The sequence below is a fragment of the Epinephelus moara genome, chromosome 6 (genome assembly GCF_006386435.1).
Source record: "Epinephelus moara isolate mb chromosome 6, YSFRI_EMoa_1.0, whole genome shotgun sequence".
NCBI lineage: Eukaryota > Metazoa > Chordata > Actinopteri > Perciformes > Serranidae > Epinephelus > Epinephelus moara.
In genome coordinates this window covers 36,042,356-36,059,474 of record NC_065511.1, presented here as the reverse complement: position 1 = coordinate 36,059,474, position 17,119 = coordinate 36,042,356, and the positions used below count along the sequence as shown (strand labels likewise).

Below are 17,119 nucleotides of genomic sequence, written 5' to 3'. Positions count from 1 at the left end.
GTTGCGGAAGGGCGCCTCGGTCTGTTTAAACTAAAAGGGTTCCGCCAATATGACTACCCTACGAGGCGGAAAATTGGGCACCTCGGATCAACTCGCCAATCCGGCTCTGTGTGTCTAAACGCTCGCAGCTTGCCGGCAAAACGGCCCAACATTCGCCAAAAATCTGGCAGTGTAAAAGGGGCTATAGACTACATTTACATGCACAAAATATATGACAATATTCCTACTAAACTGTTTACGTGGCTGATGAACATTAATATTCCACTGATATTCCTTTTACATGCAGCTCCAATGTGCTCCAAGACTTATACTCAGATTCAGATTTACTTTGCTGAAGCAAAAACATTACATAAACATTCACTGGAGCTGCCAGTTTTTGATACTAACGGGCAAAAGATGTTACAAATATGCCTCTCTTGAATATTCGTGCACGCAGTAATGATTAAGGCTCTGCTGTGTAGGCCTGTTACTGTTTATCTTTCTTGTGACAGCAGCACTCTCACTTTCTCCTCTTCCTCCTCCTCCTCCTCCTCCTCCTCCTCCTCATCTCTCCCATCCAGCTACTACGGTCTGACAGTGTGGTTCCCCGACATGATCAAGTACCTGCAGAAGCAGGAGTACGCCTCGCGCACCAAGGTTTTCGTCAAGGAGAAAGTGGAACACGTCACCTTTAACTTCACCCTGGAAAACCAGGTCCACCGCCAGGGAGAGTACTTCAATGACAAGTGAGTCAGCTGCATCCCTTTTGTCAACGCTGGCCTGTTGAATGAAGGCAAAATGATTCTGAATTGGGTCACGCTCAGTCAGGTGCCTTTTATTCTGAGGGTATTTTTTATATTTCACACACTCTACAATGGACGACTTTATTCGCAAAGTGTTAATACTTTGTGATGGATGACAACAAAGCAGATGAAAATGTGAATAAGGCTTCAAAATGTTTTATTCTGAGCTTGGCTTTGATTGGATGAGAGCCCTGCGGAGTTGTTCTTGTTTAACAAGCCTGTCTTTGATGTTTCCTCTGACCTTGCCTTTTAAACCTCAACTCTGCTTGTGATCTGAGTTGTTAAAATTCTCACACTGTCTTTGCATCTGTCTCTTTTTCTCCCTCCACTTCCCAATCCCACGCTCCATCTCTTCGTTGCCTCTTTGCCTCCATTTCTTAATTCCACTGTCCCTGTGTGTGATTGCTCGCAGGTTCATGAACCTGAAAATGAGATCTATGGTATTTGAGGACTCGCTGTTTGAGGAGTGTTACTTTGAGGACATCACCTCCAGCAACACCTTCTTCAAGAACTGCACCTTTATCGCCACCCTCTTCTACAACACAGGTAGGTTACACACACACTGACACTGTATAATGGTTATTGTAAGGTGGGAACTTAAGTCAGTGAACACCATCAGGTAACAAAAAATTCTAATCAACACTGTTTCAACACAGCCCAAGCAAGGACAAGTTGCAACTATTTTTTTAATTAAACAATGAAGGCATGAACTCATCAACTTTCAGTTCAAACTTAAGTGGCCCTTCGCGAAGTCCCACCTGGACCCATCCCGTCCCTCTGATGCTGATTCGCCAGTCACATCTATCTACATTTGTTCCCTGTTCCAAAACCCAAATCAAACCCTGGAAAGTGTTGGGTAAGCTAGCTGGCTAGTTAGCTGCTAGAGACATACATTAGCCTGATGACTGTATACACATGCTGCAATCGCTTTTTAATGATTACTAGTCCATACCCATTGAGTGCACAGTTGCCCACGTAGTTTCACATGGTGTGTGTTTGGGATACAGGTCATAGGAAATGGCAGATTAAAAAGTCAACTGAACCCATTAAGAAGAGCAATGTATTCAGACAGAGTTTCTGTGAATTTCTCTAGCGCCCCCATTTTGTTAGATGGGGTCGATAATGGAGGGGTCCCCTCAGATCATGTGTGGTCATGTGCCTACAAAGTTGCGTGATGATGGGTGAAACCCTTGAGATGTTATACACCTTNTCAGTCGGTTGCTATAGCGCCCCCCTTTGGCCAATTGATGTAATATTGCTTCATTCTCATCCTCCCGTGACCCTCTACCACTGTGCCAAATTTCACATGGATTGACCAAGTCAGTGAGGAGAAAAACGTGGAACAGACACACACAGAGTTTCCGTCATTATATAGTAAGATAACAGTGAATAAAGACCTATCCAGCTTAACTGGAATAGTGGAGGGAAACAGGGAATCTATTTTCAACCAGCTCTGTGTCATTGCAGCACGTGCAGATGAATGGCGTTTGGCTTCCCCTGGAGCTCCCCACTCATCCGCTGGTGCTGGTCTAGGCACTGGTGGCACAGGGAGAAGCCAAGCATTGTCATCTGCACCAGGCAGCAACATCCAGGGCAAAAAAATGAAACATGGAAGTGCTAAAACCTGCAGTTCATCGAATGGCTGCTTGAGGCTGCCTCCAGATGCCAGTCAATCCCCATTGACCACCATCTTAAAATGTCCAACTAACAGCAGAAATAAACATGTTTACAGGCTGGTACAAAAACGGTTTTGGTCTCTATAGCTAATTTCCCCTTCATGACAACTGTACAAGGGTTTATTTATATATAACTCGCCCGTTTATATCTTAATAAGGCCTGAAGTTATGCATGAAAAGTGCTTTGAGTGACAGGTTGTCTGCCGATAGTGTCCTCAGTCACATCCGCCCCTCACTCCTCCTCAGCTCCGGCCTCTCACCCAAATATGGTCACTTCTGGGACCAAAAAATGGGTGACATCACGGAAGCTATGTCACCCATTGATTGTGTCCTGCAATTTCCTAAAATTAAACAGTGATAAACTGAGTTACTTCTCATTGGCACCAAATCCACCTCAGCAGCAACTGACAGTTTCACACTTGACATTAATAACTCCTTAGTTTCCTGGTTAAGAGCCTGGGCGTCATCCTCGACAGTCATTCTGAGCTCACATCAGTAATGTCACTCAGTCTGCCTACTTCCCGGTTAAATACCGCGTTGACTTTAAGATCCTGCTCCACAACTGAGCTCCTCTGTACCTCTCCGAACTCTTGCACATCCACACCCCCATCTCTCAGGTCTTCCTCTTCAGTCCACCTCACTGTCCCGCCAGCGTTCGTAGCATCAGCTCTGTCTCCACTTTCAAATCACGCCTTAAAACTTTATTTTATAATTTACTTTATAATCTTTATTATAAACTTGTTTTGCTGAGTATTTGTTTGTTGTTATCTGCTGTTATTTTCCCTATCTTTGCCTGTAGGGTGACCTTGAGTGTCTTGAAAGGTGCCTATAAATAAAATGTGTTATGTGGTGTACTGTAAGCTGTGTATTGTACCTGCACTAGACCAATGGGTAAAAACAAGTATAAACTGTAACTGTGATCTTGTCTCTCCTCTCCCTCTGTCCTTATTCTCTCTCTGCTATTTATAGTGCTGATAAGTAGAGCTGTTGGCACAGTTTCACTCTTTCATGTTTGCTGTCAAATGCCGTCTTAGTGAGAGATTGTGTCAGTTTATTGTGCTCTTGTATGGTGAAGGATGGCAGATGGCATTAAGACAGTGTTCATCTGTTGCACCTGTCTGATGAGCACATAGTTAACCTGATATGAAAACAAAAGCCCTGAGCATCTTTTGGCACGTTATGAAATTCACTTTTCGTGGACGCAGTATTTCTCCTTCCCCTGACGCTGAAAAGAGCAGCGGAATAAGCTCCAACTCTTTGTCAAAATGGCTCAGTTACTTTCCTTCTCCCTCTCAACCGGCTGACTGGCACTACACCAAATGCAGCATTGCAGAGCTGCGATGTCGCCTAGCAACCCAGACTGAATCCTCCAGTATTTCAGCTTTAAAATTGCGGAGCTGTCTCTCTCCTCAATCTGTGTGATTGACTTTTCTCCACCGAAATGACAACAGAACATGTCACGTGTTGCAACTCAATGAGAACTGTATCTTTGTTTGTGTGGACACAGCTGCTGAATCTACAGTGGGCAGTGTGCCTTTTCTAAAATGTACAAACACTTAGGTACAATAGACATATCAGGTCAAGCTGTCACTCACAGCTGCTATCAGTGGCGGCCAGGAGTCGCTCATTAGAATAGGAATTAGAAACTTGTTTCCTTATTAAAGCTTAATCTTAATCTCTTTTAGAACTTAAAGCTGTCTGATAGTTGCCATAGTGAACCTTTATCATCACGATGTGGCACATGTCAGTGACTGGGAAGATGGTTTTCATACTTAGCTGCGATGAAATGACTCTCAGCAGATCATACTGGGATTTGCTTTACTGCTCATGATGGTTTCTATCTCAGTGGGTGACGAGGTGAGACGACCTGGGTGATGCAAACAGATCTAGGCTTCTTACAGCTTGTCAGTGTTCCCTGGGAATGCGCTTTGTGCGTCCTTTCAAATGTAAGCCTATGAAGATCATATAGGTTACTTGCCGCATATGTTAGTGTGTTATAAGAATATGTACTTTGAATATAAAGCCGTGCACTTTAAGTGTGTGAAACGGGAAACTCAGTTCAAGCTCCTGGAGGGCTCTGTCCATGGTGCTGATGTAACCCCACACTACAGTGTATTCTGTAATACACTGTGCAGCCTCTGCATAGGTGCAGGCTCATGTGCTGCTGCAGCTGTAGCACAAGAAATGATTCAAAATATAGCTTTCTTTTTTTAACATTTTTTTAATGTTGCTTACATTTTGATTGAACAATCATAAGGAAAGTATTGTCCTGTAACAAGAGCACAGCATTCCTGACATTTATTGTGTTTAAAAGAAGGGAAATTCTGCAAAAATGTGTTGATAATAATAGTTTGTTGTTGGGGTGTAACAATACAAATACTTGTATTGAACCGTTGGGTACGAGGCTTTCAGTTCAGTGCGCATTACAACCCAAATAATTTATTTAACTAATCTTTTTATATCTGGAAAATAAAATTTACAGCTTAAATTGTGTTTAATATTTTGTTCTCAGTGCCACATGGATATGAGACCCTACTCCTGTAGTGGAAAACGCAGGCTTTAGAAACAGGCTTAAAGAAGTTGAGCCCTGGGGCGTCAGTGGCTTAGTGGTGGAGCAGGCGCCCCGTGTACAAGGCTGTTGCCGCAGCCCTGTGGCCCTTTGCTGCATGTCACTCCCTCTCTCTCCCCCCCTCACACTTGTCTGTCCTATCCATTAAAGGCTAAAAAAATGCCCCCAAAAATATCTTTAAAAAAAGAAGAAGTTGAGCCCTGTTACGATATTTCTTCGCCAAATCCAAATGTCCAGACTTGACCGCACTTTCAGACTCGTGGACTTTGCGGGCGCTTTCCCGGGAAGTCTAGGAGTGCTTTGGGCTGTCCAAATTCACAATTCGTTCAAACTAAACAGAAAGGTCTAACTTCATGATATTAGTTTTAATAAATAAATGAATTAAGATAACATACAATTTAAGAATCAAGGTAATTTCACCGGCATTTCTACCTTTTGCTGTATCAAAAACATACCATAACGTGACACCACTGTATGGTATTGAACTGAACCGTGAATTTTGTGAACCGTTAACAGCCCTAGTTTGTTGACAAGAGTCTCCCCACTTGTCCTCTCACATTTACTCCAATCCACTCTACTGTGTTGCCTTCATGATGTTAAAATGTTGTCAATCTTTACTTCCTGCAGGTGTGTAACATTTAAAAACTTCACCGGAAGGGATCACAAATTGAAAAATGAGTTTTACTAATCATCCCCTTCAACTCTGCTCCCTCTCTGTCTGCTCTCTCTCCATCCTCCACACTCCCCTTGCTTTCTCCTTTCTCCCCAGATCTATTCAAGTACAGGTTGGTCAACTGCAAGCTAATCAACAGCACTTTCTTGCACAACAAAGAAGGCTGCCTGCTCAGTGACGTCAGCGATGAGAACAATGCCTACATGGTCTACTTCGTCAGCTTCCTGGGCACCTTGGCTGTGTTGCCAGGCAACATCGTCTCCGCGCTGCTCATGGATAAGATCGGACGGCTGAGGATGCTAGGTAATAAGAGTGCAGGGCACTCAGCGGCATGTGCATGGAAAGGAAAGTAGAAGGGGAGCTAAGTTTGTATATGATTGGAAGGCTGAGTGTTAAAGTCAGAACATCCTGCTCTTCCGTACAAACGCTGGGCTCTGTGTTCAAGGCACTGCTCTCGTTTACAGCTTATTCAATCCAGCTTGGTTGAAGTGCAGAGAAGTTGCTGAATGAATTTGTACTTCAGCACAGGATTTGAGTTAATGTGCGTAGTTAGATTCCAGCACTGGTTATCAGAGAGAGTAGCTGAAATTACAGTGATAGACCTTTTTCATGGAAGACATTTTGACTCGTCACAGTAGGAGAAGCACAGGTGTAATGAATGTCATTAATGACGGCTGATTTCAGCATCCTAGTATCGTGCATGTCGGCTCACTGTCACTCTTACTAGGACCTCTGAACTGAACAGAGCCATCACTAGTGTCATTAGTAACGCCTGTGCTTTTCCTATAATGATGGGCCCTAATGTGTGCTGTGAAAAATCTCTATCACAATCCATGGGACAAGTATAGCAGCATTTCTTTAGCTCACAAATGTAATAACCCAATCATTAGAATTACTCTAAAACATAATTATCTAAATTTGATTCTATATGTTCATGTATTTGTTCATGTTCCTCAAATTTCTATCTTCCTAATAATGGACAAACAATATGTGGACTGTGAAAAATGCCTCTCTCTCATCTTGGTGAGCGCGCTCTCGACCGCAAGTAAAAATGTTCTCTTACTTAAGAGAAAAGCAAAGATAATAAAACATTGGTGAATCCCAAAAATCAATGGCTACCAACAAAATAAGAACAAACCGTGGATACAAAAATAAGAGAAACTTTGTTTATATGTTGCTCATAAATCATAAAGTTTTAAGAATTTTGATAAATGAAGGTTATATGAACACGAAAGTTAGCGTTGCCCTGGTTTCCTCGTCAAAACACTGATGGGATTTCTCCATTGGATTTTGGAATATTGCAGAAATTTAGCTCTGTGGCAAATTAAAGTTTATGAGACTTACATGTTTTATTCAGTGAGACAATCTTCACAAATTGACACCATTGTTATGATTGTTATGAAGCCTAAATGCAATCACCAGAAGTAAAAAGCTAACATCAGGCTGTAAAGGAACTACACCATGGACGCATGACTTCAACGTCGCCACCTCAACTAGGCTGCAAAGCCGTGTTCATCATGATGAAGCGCTGTAACTCTAAGCTTCAAAATTCAGGAGTGGGGTCAGTAATGCAATGGTACTATGTCATGCAGTCGAAGGCGTAAGGATAGGTCAGTGACGTCGACACAGGAAGTGATGGGTGCGGGGCCGGGCCCTTGTTGTTGTGTATGCTCCAGGTTTAGTACATGTGCAGCTGAGCCGAGTAGTCCAGTGTTTCATATTACGAGCTGCTGTGTTAATAAAGTTGACAGAAGAGAGTCGCAGCCGCCTGATTATATTTCTGCACAACACCACAGGGTATTTACGTTTTTTGTATTTTATGTTTTAGAACAAAACGCGAAAGTCTCTAAAGCTTGTGTTAACCACAGACCTTATTTCAGGCATCTAACAAAAAAAACAGCATTAACTTCAACACTAAGGAACCAGAAGTGCTAAAAATTCTAACTTATTTCATGTTTTTGGACTCATTCCTGCACCACTCTATTCATCACCGATCCTAATGCTGTCCCTGCTGACTCTACAAATGCTTTTCTTCCCTCTGAGAAACACATATTTTCATTAAAGACAACACCAAGATATTACTGGACCGTTTCACTGGGCAACAGCTTTGGTCCCTCTTTACTTCCTGTCAGGTACTGCATGAACAAACATTGCAACAGGAAATACAAAGGGACCAATTTAGAGTGTTGATGTTGTCAAGTTTGAAACGGCTTTGACCCCAACTGAAATGTGTGGTTTCTCTGTCGCTCTCTTTGCTTTCTAAAATGTATAATCTGTGTTTTTGACTATCAGTAGCAAGTCTCCATTTAATAAACTATAAACTCATGATATCCAGCGTGAGAAGTGAACCAACAAATCTAATCGCAGAGTGATACATGACACTAGAAGGGAGGCTGATGCTACCATGCTGTAGATGATACTTCCTAACTAGGACTGAGACAAAATTTGCTCAGTGTATTCAGGGTATATATATATATGCATGATTTCCCTCCTTTCTTGATACATCACTCTCTCCCTCCACCTTTCCTTCTCTCCCTTTGTCCACCTGCAGCGGGCTCCAGTGTGATCTCTTGCATCAGCTGTTTCTTCCTGTCCTTCGGCAACAGCGAGTCAGCCATGATTGCTCTGCTCTGCCTGTTCGGGGGAATCAGCATCGCCTCCTGGAACGCCCTGGATGTGCTGACCGTCGAGCTCTACCCCTCTGACAAGAGGTAGGCAATTTAGGCATGCCCCGAAATCTCAATGACACCGTGATGACACAGTCAGTGGTGCTGAATGACGTGTCAGATGATGTCATAAGAGTTGCCCTACGATGATTGGTCAGCTCACAGGGATGGATGACATTGCAGGGTGAAATCATTGGTGGTGCATGTGATGCAAAGCACTTGGCTGTCTTGTTGCCACCTAATGGCTTTAGTAGGATGTGCTTTTCATTTTTTTTGGGGCCCACTATAAATAGCTGGGTATATAAATTCAACTTAGATTTATTAATTGAAAGCAACCTGATGGAAAATATTGTGGGTAACATAATTAATGATGTTACCAAACAGGAACATGTATATTCTGTATTCAGTGTGAGAGCAGCTGTTCATTTTACAAGATGTAGCTCCACCTTGTGGTCATACAGAGTCCCTACAGCCTTTACATTGAATGAAGTGCAAATGCAGATTACATTCTGAATCAATTAACAGCTCACTTTTAGCTGTTAATCTCAGGAAGAAAATGGCTGTATCTGGGATGAGAAGTGAAAAACAAATCTTGTGTTGCTGTATAATTCCACTGCCTTTCTCCTTTGGTTGTTTTTATAACTTCTTAAAGCTGAAGTTGTTTTTATAAAATAACATTTTGTCATATTTGCTGAAACTGTCACTATATCCACATGGCATTATATGAGACAGGTGATCTGTGAAAAAACAATCATATTCCTTTGTCTCTTTGTATTGCTCATTATGAGTATTACCGCTTGTGAACGACCAATCAGAGCAGCTGTAGATCGTGTCAATCACTGCTCGTGAACTGGGTTCAGACTGAATCAAGATTCTGTTACTGCATTGCCTGTTTCTCACCTCAAATGTTTTCAGAAACAAGTTTTTTCCAAGTAAAGCACATACATATACAAACAAACAAAGCCAACCAACATAAACAACACCTAGACATAAAGGCTGACAAGACAGAAAGTATAGAAAACACTGCAGTATATTACAACTAAGAGTGAATAAGCTAATGAATTTTAAAAAAGAGATTGTACAGCAATGTGATATTGACATCGACAGATGGAGCAATCAATTACTAATTAATAATATTAATTAAGAAATATTTTTAGTGGACTGTTTAGCTGTAAAATGAGAACATTTGACCCAGCTTGTGGGCAGTGCTTAGTATGTTGCCCGACTGTTTCCAACTTAGCAGCCGGGTCACAAACTCACAAACTCTCTCTCTCTCACTGACTGAGTCTTCTGATTTTTTACAGAGACTATCTGTCTCATAGTGCAAACTAACTGTGCTCCTGTGCTAACGGTATTCTGTACAGAAGACATTTTTGCACTGATTGCTAAAAAACACTTCCAGGCCATAAGTAAACTTCATATGTGTGTAATCTCCAGTTCCCCCTCTGTCATACCTGACCAAGCAAAACACCATCACGCCATTTGTTCCTGTGAGATTTCAGTAAGTTTGCTAGGTGCGCCCACAGTGCTTGACAGTCGAGGGAGGGGAGGCTCCAGTTGTTACATGTGTTACCTTTTCTTGAATATATGTTTCAAAGTGGGAATTATTTTAACATCAGTGCCAGGTGATGACCACTTGGCAGCACTCTTAGACTGCACATGTAAGTTTTTGTTCTTTTTTGTTTTGTTTTGTTTGTTGGTTTTTCAAATCAACTTTATTGAGACAAATATGCAATAAATTTACAAACCTAAACTGCAGCTGCAAGTTTGTCAAAACAGACACTGTTTGCAAGTCAAGTTTATACATAATTTATTTTAATTCATTTAGAATATATAACCAGATAATATTTCTATGTGTTTTGTGACTTACGTAAATGGTTACCTGTTGCTTTTAGAATTTATTCTATATTTTATTGATTACTTACAAAGCCCTGAGAGGCCTTTCCCCAAGTTATATGTCAGATCTTTTATTGCGTGATGTTCCTTCTCGCCATTTTGTAGGATAGCAGCCATACGTTGACTCGAGACAGTTGAATAAATAGACAACCCATTGCACTAAATGTACACTGTCGTACATGCACAATTGTGAACGCCTTGAGTTCTTCAAGACACAATCTGATGCAGCCTTGCTAGAGTTTTAATGAAGAACACGGCGGGCGTTTAGCAAGAGCACAAAGACCAAAACCTACCAAATGACAAGATTGCTGTGTGCCCATTCGGAAGATCAGCGGTTTGATTCCTGGCTCCTCCAGTTTGCATGTCAAAGTATCCTTGAGCAAGATACTGAACCCCAAATTGCTCCTGCTTCCATCGATGTGTAAGTGTGTTAAAAAAAAGTAGCAGGTGGCACCTTGTATGGTAGCCTCGGCCACCAGTGTGTGAATGTGTGATTGTGGCTCGTAGTGTATAAAGTGCTTTGAGTGGTCGGATGACTAGAAAGGCGCTATACAAATGCAGGTCCATTTAGCATTTAAGCTTTGATTATCTGCACCGCACCCTGTACGGAACACCATTGGTTGCCTGTATGAAACACGTTTGAGCCTCTGATCTCAACGCTCAACTGTGGAGGCGTTACTTTTCTCCTCTCTTCTTAAAAACTATCAGTCGAAAAGACATCAGTCCAAGTGTAGAAAGTCCTGTGGATATTCTCCTGGAGAATGAGCACCCAAACATGCTTGTCTGACTCTTAACAACATAGGACGTAGGTGAAAAGTGTATGGAACACTGCCAATACTTTGTGGATGTAGTGACAGTTACAGCAAATATGACAAACATTATTTTCATAAAAGTTACCAACTGTAGCTTTGATATATTCCCGAACAACAGACAATAACCTGCCTCTTTTCTCTTTATCTGTCCCCTCTCTTTCCTCAGAACCACGGCTTTCGGCTTCCTCAACGCCCTCTGTAAATTAGCGGCTGTTTTAGGCATAAGCATCTTTACCTCCTTCGTTGGTATCACCAAGGCTGTGCCCATCCTGTTCGCCTCGGGGGCGCTGGCGGCGGGCAGTTTTCTGGCCCTCAAACTACCAGAAACGCGGGGTCAGGTGCTGCAATAGTGTGGCGCCAACAACTTTCCCAGGGGGTGGGGCAGAAGAGTTTTCACCACACTGTGAATGAGCAGCTCAAGAGCCCTCCAGATCCTTACCTCTGACCCCTGTCTCATGATTATAGAGTAACGTTTGTGCACAGATGCAGATCTGCTGTAAATATTCGGGATTGATGATTATTTGATGGGTGATAGTGACGCTGTGACAAACCATTAGAGTACCTGAAGAAACGTCAAACTGAGGCAAATTTCTGATGAAGTAAAAGTAATATTAACATGTTCAGTGAGAGCATGACACTTCATATGATAGATTTAGATTCAGCCCCCCTGATATAAGTCCATACACCCGGGGTTGGAGGTCAGGAGATGGGGGCTCTTGATAATGAGCCATGCAAATAGACTCATAGAAATGACCACTAGCCATTGTTGCAGAGTTCTCTGTAGTCACCTCCATTCTTCTGAGCAAACTCACCTGTCAAGTCTTGAGTACTTTGCCATTGTCGGACATAGAATCAAAAATGCGACATCTTCTGCCTTGATTTGAAGCATTTTTGACTTTGCGGGGTAAAACCAAGACACACCTCTCTTGGCTTTCTCTTAAACAAAGACCTGTCCTCATTCTTTATCTCCTGAGGTCTTGTGTTGATGTACAGACTAACTGCCATTTTTATAGATAGAACATTCCAGGTTTGCTTTTGTTGATGTTAGTATGCGACAAGGAGATCAATCGAGCCCCTTCTCCCTTTAAAGCATTGTTTCCGATCACCTCCGAGCAGCCATGAGACCGTCCAGATCCGTTAACGGACACGTCTCCCATGCCAAGTGAAGATTTTGTGTTGTCATGGTCACCATTTCATCTTAAAGAGTAAGTTCAAGTGTACATTTAAAGCACAACCATTTGCCAGTGTGAATGTCCCTAACATTTTCTTGACTCGATGAAAATGTTCAGAATCTCACACTCAGTCACCAGTTTTTCAATCATACTGTATATCCCTTTGTAAGAAATGCCTTTTTAGTCCCTCCCCTCCCAGGCTTACAGTATGTTTGTCTCTTATAATATATGTTTTGGAGGGTGTTATGCATGTCACAAAGTATGTATGTAAATTTATGACAATTGAGAGTACAACATGTAAAACAGCGTTCTGGACAAGTTGCATTTGCTCATCGGTTAGTCTGGCTTAAGTCACCCGAATATTTTTGACATTTCCTACCCACAAAAAACAGCACAGTGCTTTTATTCTGCCGTCGGTAGCAGTGATACCGTGTAAGATGATGAACCTCACACTCCACAGGATGTTCTTAAAATTAAAATATTCCTTAAATCATACACACAGGTGGGAAAAAAAGCAGGTAATCACAAAGGAGGGAAAGAAATACTCTAAAAGTCTTAGTTTTGACGGTTTCAGTTCAGGGGTGTGTCAGAGCTGACAGACTATAATCTAATTGTTTGTGTGAACTGAATGTTTATATTAATGTGAGTGTGCTTCTTAGTGCGATATTGAACCTCTGTGCAATATTGAGATTTTAATTTATTTTTTATGTCTTTTACCATTTCATATTTGGCAAACATTAATTTTATTTGTGAAAGGTTGTGGGGTAGCTGTCTTATATTGGTAAGCGAACATGGTGTGATAAGATACTGGACGTACTTAACATGTTTTTTGCTCTTGGATCAAGACTGGCTTGAAGATCAGCATAGTTCTGATTTTTTGAAGTGGGGTTGTATGAGGTATTTATCCATAGATAGTGTATTATGCACAGTAGATGTCAGTGGCGACGCCCCCAGTTTGGAGAAGCAGGCTGGAATCCAACATGGAAGCTAAGCAGTATACTGCTGTGAAGGGTCCAAGCTAAAACAGTCTTAAAAAGAGTTTAAGTACACACTACATTTAGAATATTTTCACTGCTTTACCTTAATGAAAGACAGTGATTTACAACTGTAAAATAAAGCTGTTACATTGCTCTCTTTAAAGCCAGACTCCATTGAGAAAAACAGTGATTTAACACTGCTGAACACAGGAGCTGCAGGTCTACCACTGCCTCGAACAGTTAGCTTGTTTGTGTTATTGTGTAGCTTTGGTGGTTAAAAGGGTGAGTTTGGATTCACCGAAGTCACACAATAACACAAACTAAGGGACTGATCAAAGCAGCGGTACACCAGCAGCTCCTGTGTTCAGTGAGCTAAAATGACTGTTTTTGTCAATGGAGTCTGGTGGCTTTGAGAAAGAATAGATGGGAAACTGCAGCCGTTAGTGGCTTCCCCGTTGGAATGGGCTGTCTGGCGGAAAGGTAAAGCGATAAAAATACTATTTATTATTTATTTTTATTTGGTGGGACTTTTTTATATCTCTGGGTCTTGATCACGAGTGAGGGTAGAATGGAGTGTGAGACGGATCGGCAGTGATGCAGGCGCTGCGCCGGTCCGTCATGGTGAAGAGGGAGCTGAGCTGGAAGGCGAAGCTTTCGATTTACTGGTCCATCTACGTCCCAACCCTCACCTATGGTCATGAGCTCTGGGTAGTGACCGAAAGAATGAGATCGCGCATACAAGCAGCCAAAATGAGTTTCCTCCGTGGGGTGTCTGGGCTCAGCCTTAGAGATAGGGTGAGGAGCTCGGACATCCGGAGGGAGCTCGAGTAGAGCCGCTGCTCCTTCGCGTCAAAAGGGGTCAGTTGAGGTGGTTCGAGCACCTGATCAGGATGCCTCCTGGGCGCCTCCTGTTGGAGGTGTCCTGGGCATGTCCCACTTGTAGGAGCCCCCGGGGCAGACCCAGAACACGCAGGAGGGATTACATATCTCATCTGGCTGGGATCACCTCGGGATCCCCCAGGAGGAGCTGGAAGGTGTTGCTGGGGAGAGGGACGTCTGGGGTGCTTTGTTTGGCCTGCTGCCCCTGCGATGGGACTTTTTTTTAGGTGACTAAAATAACTTTTGTTGCTAACTCCACCAGCCTGCTTCTTCAAGCTGAGGGAGTGCCGACTGACATCTGCTGTATGTCATATACTGTCTATGGATAAGGACCCCGTGCTAACCCACTTCAAAAAAATCCGAACTGTCCCTTTAAGCATCAGTAGAGTAAATATTAAAATTGTTGGAAAATTCTGCACCCAAAGTAAAACCAACAAAAAAGCGTTGGACAGCAGAGTTGTTCTATTTTAAATTTTCCTAATTTAGGATGTCCTCGGGGCACGAACAGGAACATGTTGAACAGTGAGGATTAATTGCAGCTGAAATGGATTATTCTAATGAGGGTACAGATTTGGAGTGTGTTTACTTGTGCTTTATTATACAAATGTAGCTAGATATAACATGAGATTCACTGTAGAGAACTCACTGCCAAGGGCTGATTGTCATATATCCCCACACTGGTTACAGCACAGAGTCTTGACACAAAATTATTGCCACATTCCCCTGATCTAGAGAAGCATGGGTGATATGTTCACAATTGCATGATAAAAAGAAAAACAATCATTAACATGTAAAATTAAAGAAAAAAAAATGTTTTCGTCCAAACTGCCATTTTGTAGGATAGCAGCCATACGTAGACTTGAGACAGTTGAATAAATAGACAACCCATTGCACTAAATGTACACTGTCGTACATGCACAATTGTGAACGCCTTGAGTTCTTCAAGACACAATCCGATGCAGCCTTGCTAGAGTTTTAAAGAAGAACACGGCGGGCGTTTAGCAAGAGCACAAAGACCAAAACCTACCAAATGACAAGATTGTGAAGTGCAGTTGTGAACATAGGTGCTTCGAGCTTTGATGACCTGCCCCTTGCATTTCACTCCCTCCATCCTGATCTAACTAAATTTGACATCTGACCCATTATCTATGAGTGTGCCATGAGTACCGCCTCTCATTAATTATTGCCAAATATTTTCTATGGCCTGAGTTTACACATTACACCATCGACTCTCTGTTATATGAATATATGTAAATAAAAGTACTTATAATGTAACTATTAAGATAGCTCTTCAAACCTTTTGACCCCGGGAAATATATATTGCAGTCAGTCTTTGTAGGTTCGCAGCCAACGATCATGCGAAACAAGAACACCTGGACTCGTTATGGTAATGAAGACCTTTTCCAACTCATCTGATAACCTGTCTGAGAGAGTCCAGGTGCTCTTGTTTTGAAACTGCAAGAGATGATGGCGTCAGGAGCCAAAACGGCCGGCAGGTCAGACCACAAAATTTGCCCTCTTAAAAGCACATTGATAGTATGTAAATGCACATTAACTGTACAAATATAAAAGCTAAGCGTCAGCAGTCCTACTCTCTGTATGTCGTCCTGTATCACCCATGAAATTTAAGAACAACGATGTCAAGATAACAGTTGTATTTGTTCAACATGGAATGATGTTAAAGCGCTAACCTGTCTCAGTGACTCAGTTCAGGCTCCGTCAAAGTTGAAATCGTCTCTCGTAGATACATATCTTAGCTTACGTTACAGGGTTTTTTTGTATAATGAACTTGTTGCCTGAGCAACAGTCAATCGTGAGTGCAAAAAGTTAACAAAGCAATAAGTGTTTGGGTATTTGTCTCTTATTCTCTTCTTCAAAGCTATTGGGAATCGGAGCACATTACTATATGCTGGCCTCGTCCACTAAAATGCTGAGTGTTGGCTTAATAATGGCACAGCTGACATTCGTGTGTACTCTCTGAAACAACCCTAAGTCTTGAGGCTTTTGTCAATAAGATTGCATTGCCATTAATTAAATGTAACAAAGAATTTATCACCTTTGTCATTGTACTGTGCTGTAGAAACTGTAGTTGATTGTAAGTATAGAAACTGTTTGTGGAACCATGAATATAAAAAAAGGTATAAAAAAAAGAAGTGTAAATGAACAATGCTGTATGTTGTCTTTGATTTTGTGTATTTTGTAAATGAGAATGAAATATAAGTAAATACATCAATGTTAAATACCGGTTATGAATCATAGTTAGCCTAAATGTGACAACATCAGTTCTGTTAAAAGGTGTGTGAGATTTTTTTTTTTCTTATATTTTCTCATTGTTGATTTTTGATTGGGTTTGCACAGTGTTGTGCAGCTGACCCTTTGGAATCACAATGAATAACAAAGAACCATGAAGAATAAACAAAAGTGATGAAAAGTCAAACTTTGTCATTTCTTTATGTCCATAAGCACTGCTTTACCTTTATAACAGACACAAAAAGAATTTCATTATAGTATGAGAGATTTTTAATCAATGTTGCTTTATGAATAAAAGAAAATGGCTGAAAGACGACAGCTAAAATGCTGAACTTGACACTTCAAAGCGGCTAGCCACAAACCAATGGATGACATTGCGATGCCTATGTCGATTATTTATACAGTCTATGATTCAGATATGCTCAAAATGCCTCCTCCAATATATTGGATATTATTTTTTATTGATTTTTATTTTAAAAAATATTTTAAAATAATAAAAATACACCACATTACATTATGATTGATGAGCTTGAGGAAAAGTCCTTCAAAGTTTGTAGTATGGTGGCTGCAAAGATACATAAAAGAGCCTGTTTGCCTTCTAAACTAGGAGCACATGCTGAACTCTGGGGTGTGTCCCAGGGGGGACGATACCCTTAGAAGCTCGGGGACACTTTACTTTGAAGGCAGCCAGGTAAGGAAAACAAGTATACCCAACAAAATGTTGCAGGAATGTAGCATACACAGTTAGCAATGGACTTCACATGACA

At 41.6% G+C, this 17,119-nt stretch overlaps 1 protein-coding gene across 1 annotated transcript in view; it reads left to right on the top strand.

Moving 5' to 3' along the window:
- The window catches only part of sv2a (synaptic vesicle glycoprotein 2A), an 83,235-nt gene extending 66,704 nt beyond the window's left edge, over positions 1-16,531 (top strand). The window contains exons 9-13 of the mRNA XM_050046289.1: positions 561-725; positions 1,195-1,328; positions 5,797-6,003; positions 8,252-8,411; positions 11,241-16,531. Coding sequence (XP_049902246.1) covers positions 561-725; positions 1,195-1,328; positions 5,797-6,003; positions 8,252-8,411; positions 11,241-11,424 — 850 coding nt within the window. The 3' untranslated portion in view covers positions 11,425-16,531. The remainder of the gene's footprint in view (positions 1-560; positions 726-1,194; positions 1,329-5,796; positions 6,004-8,251; positions 8,412-11,240) is intronic.
- The last annotated feature ends 588 nt before the right edge of the window (positions 16,532-17,119 follow it).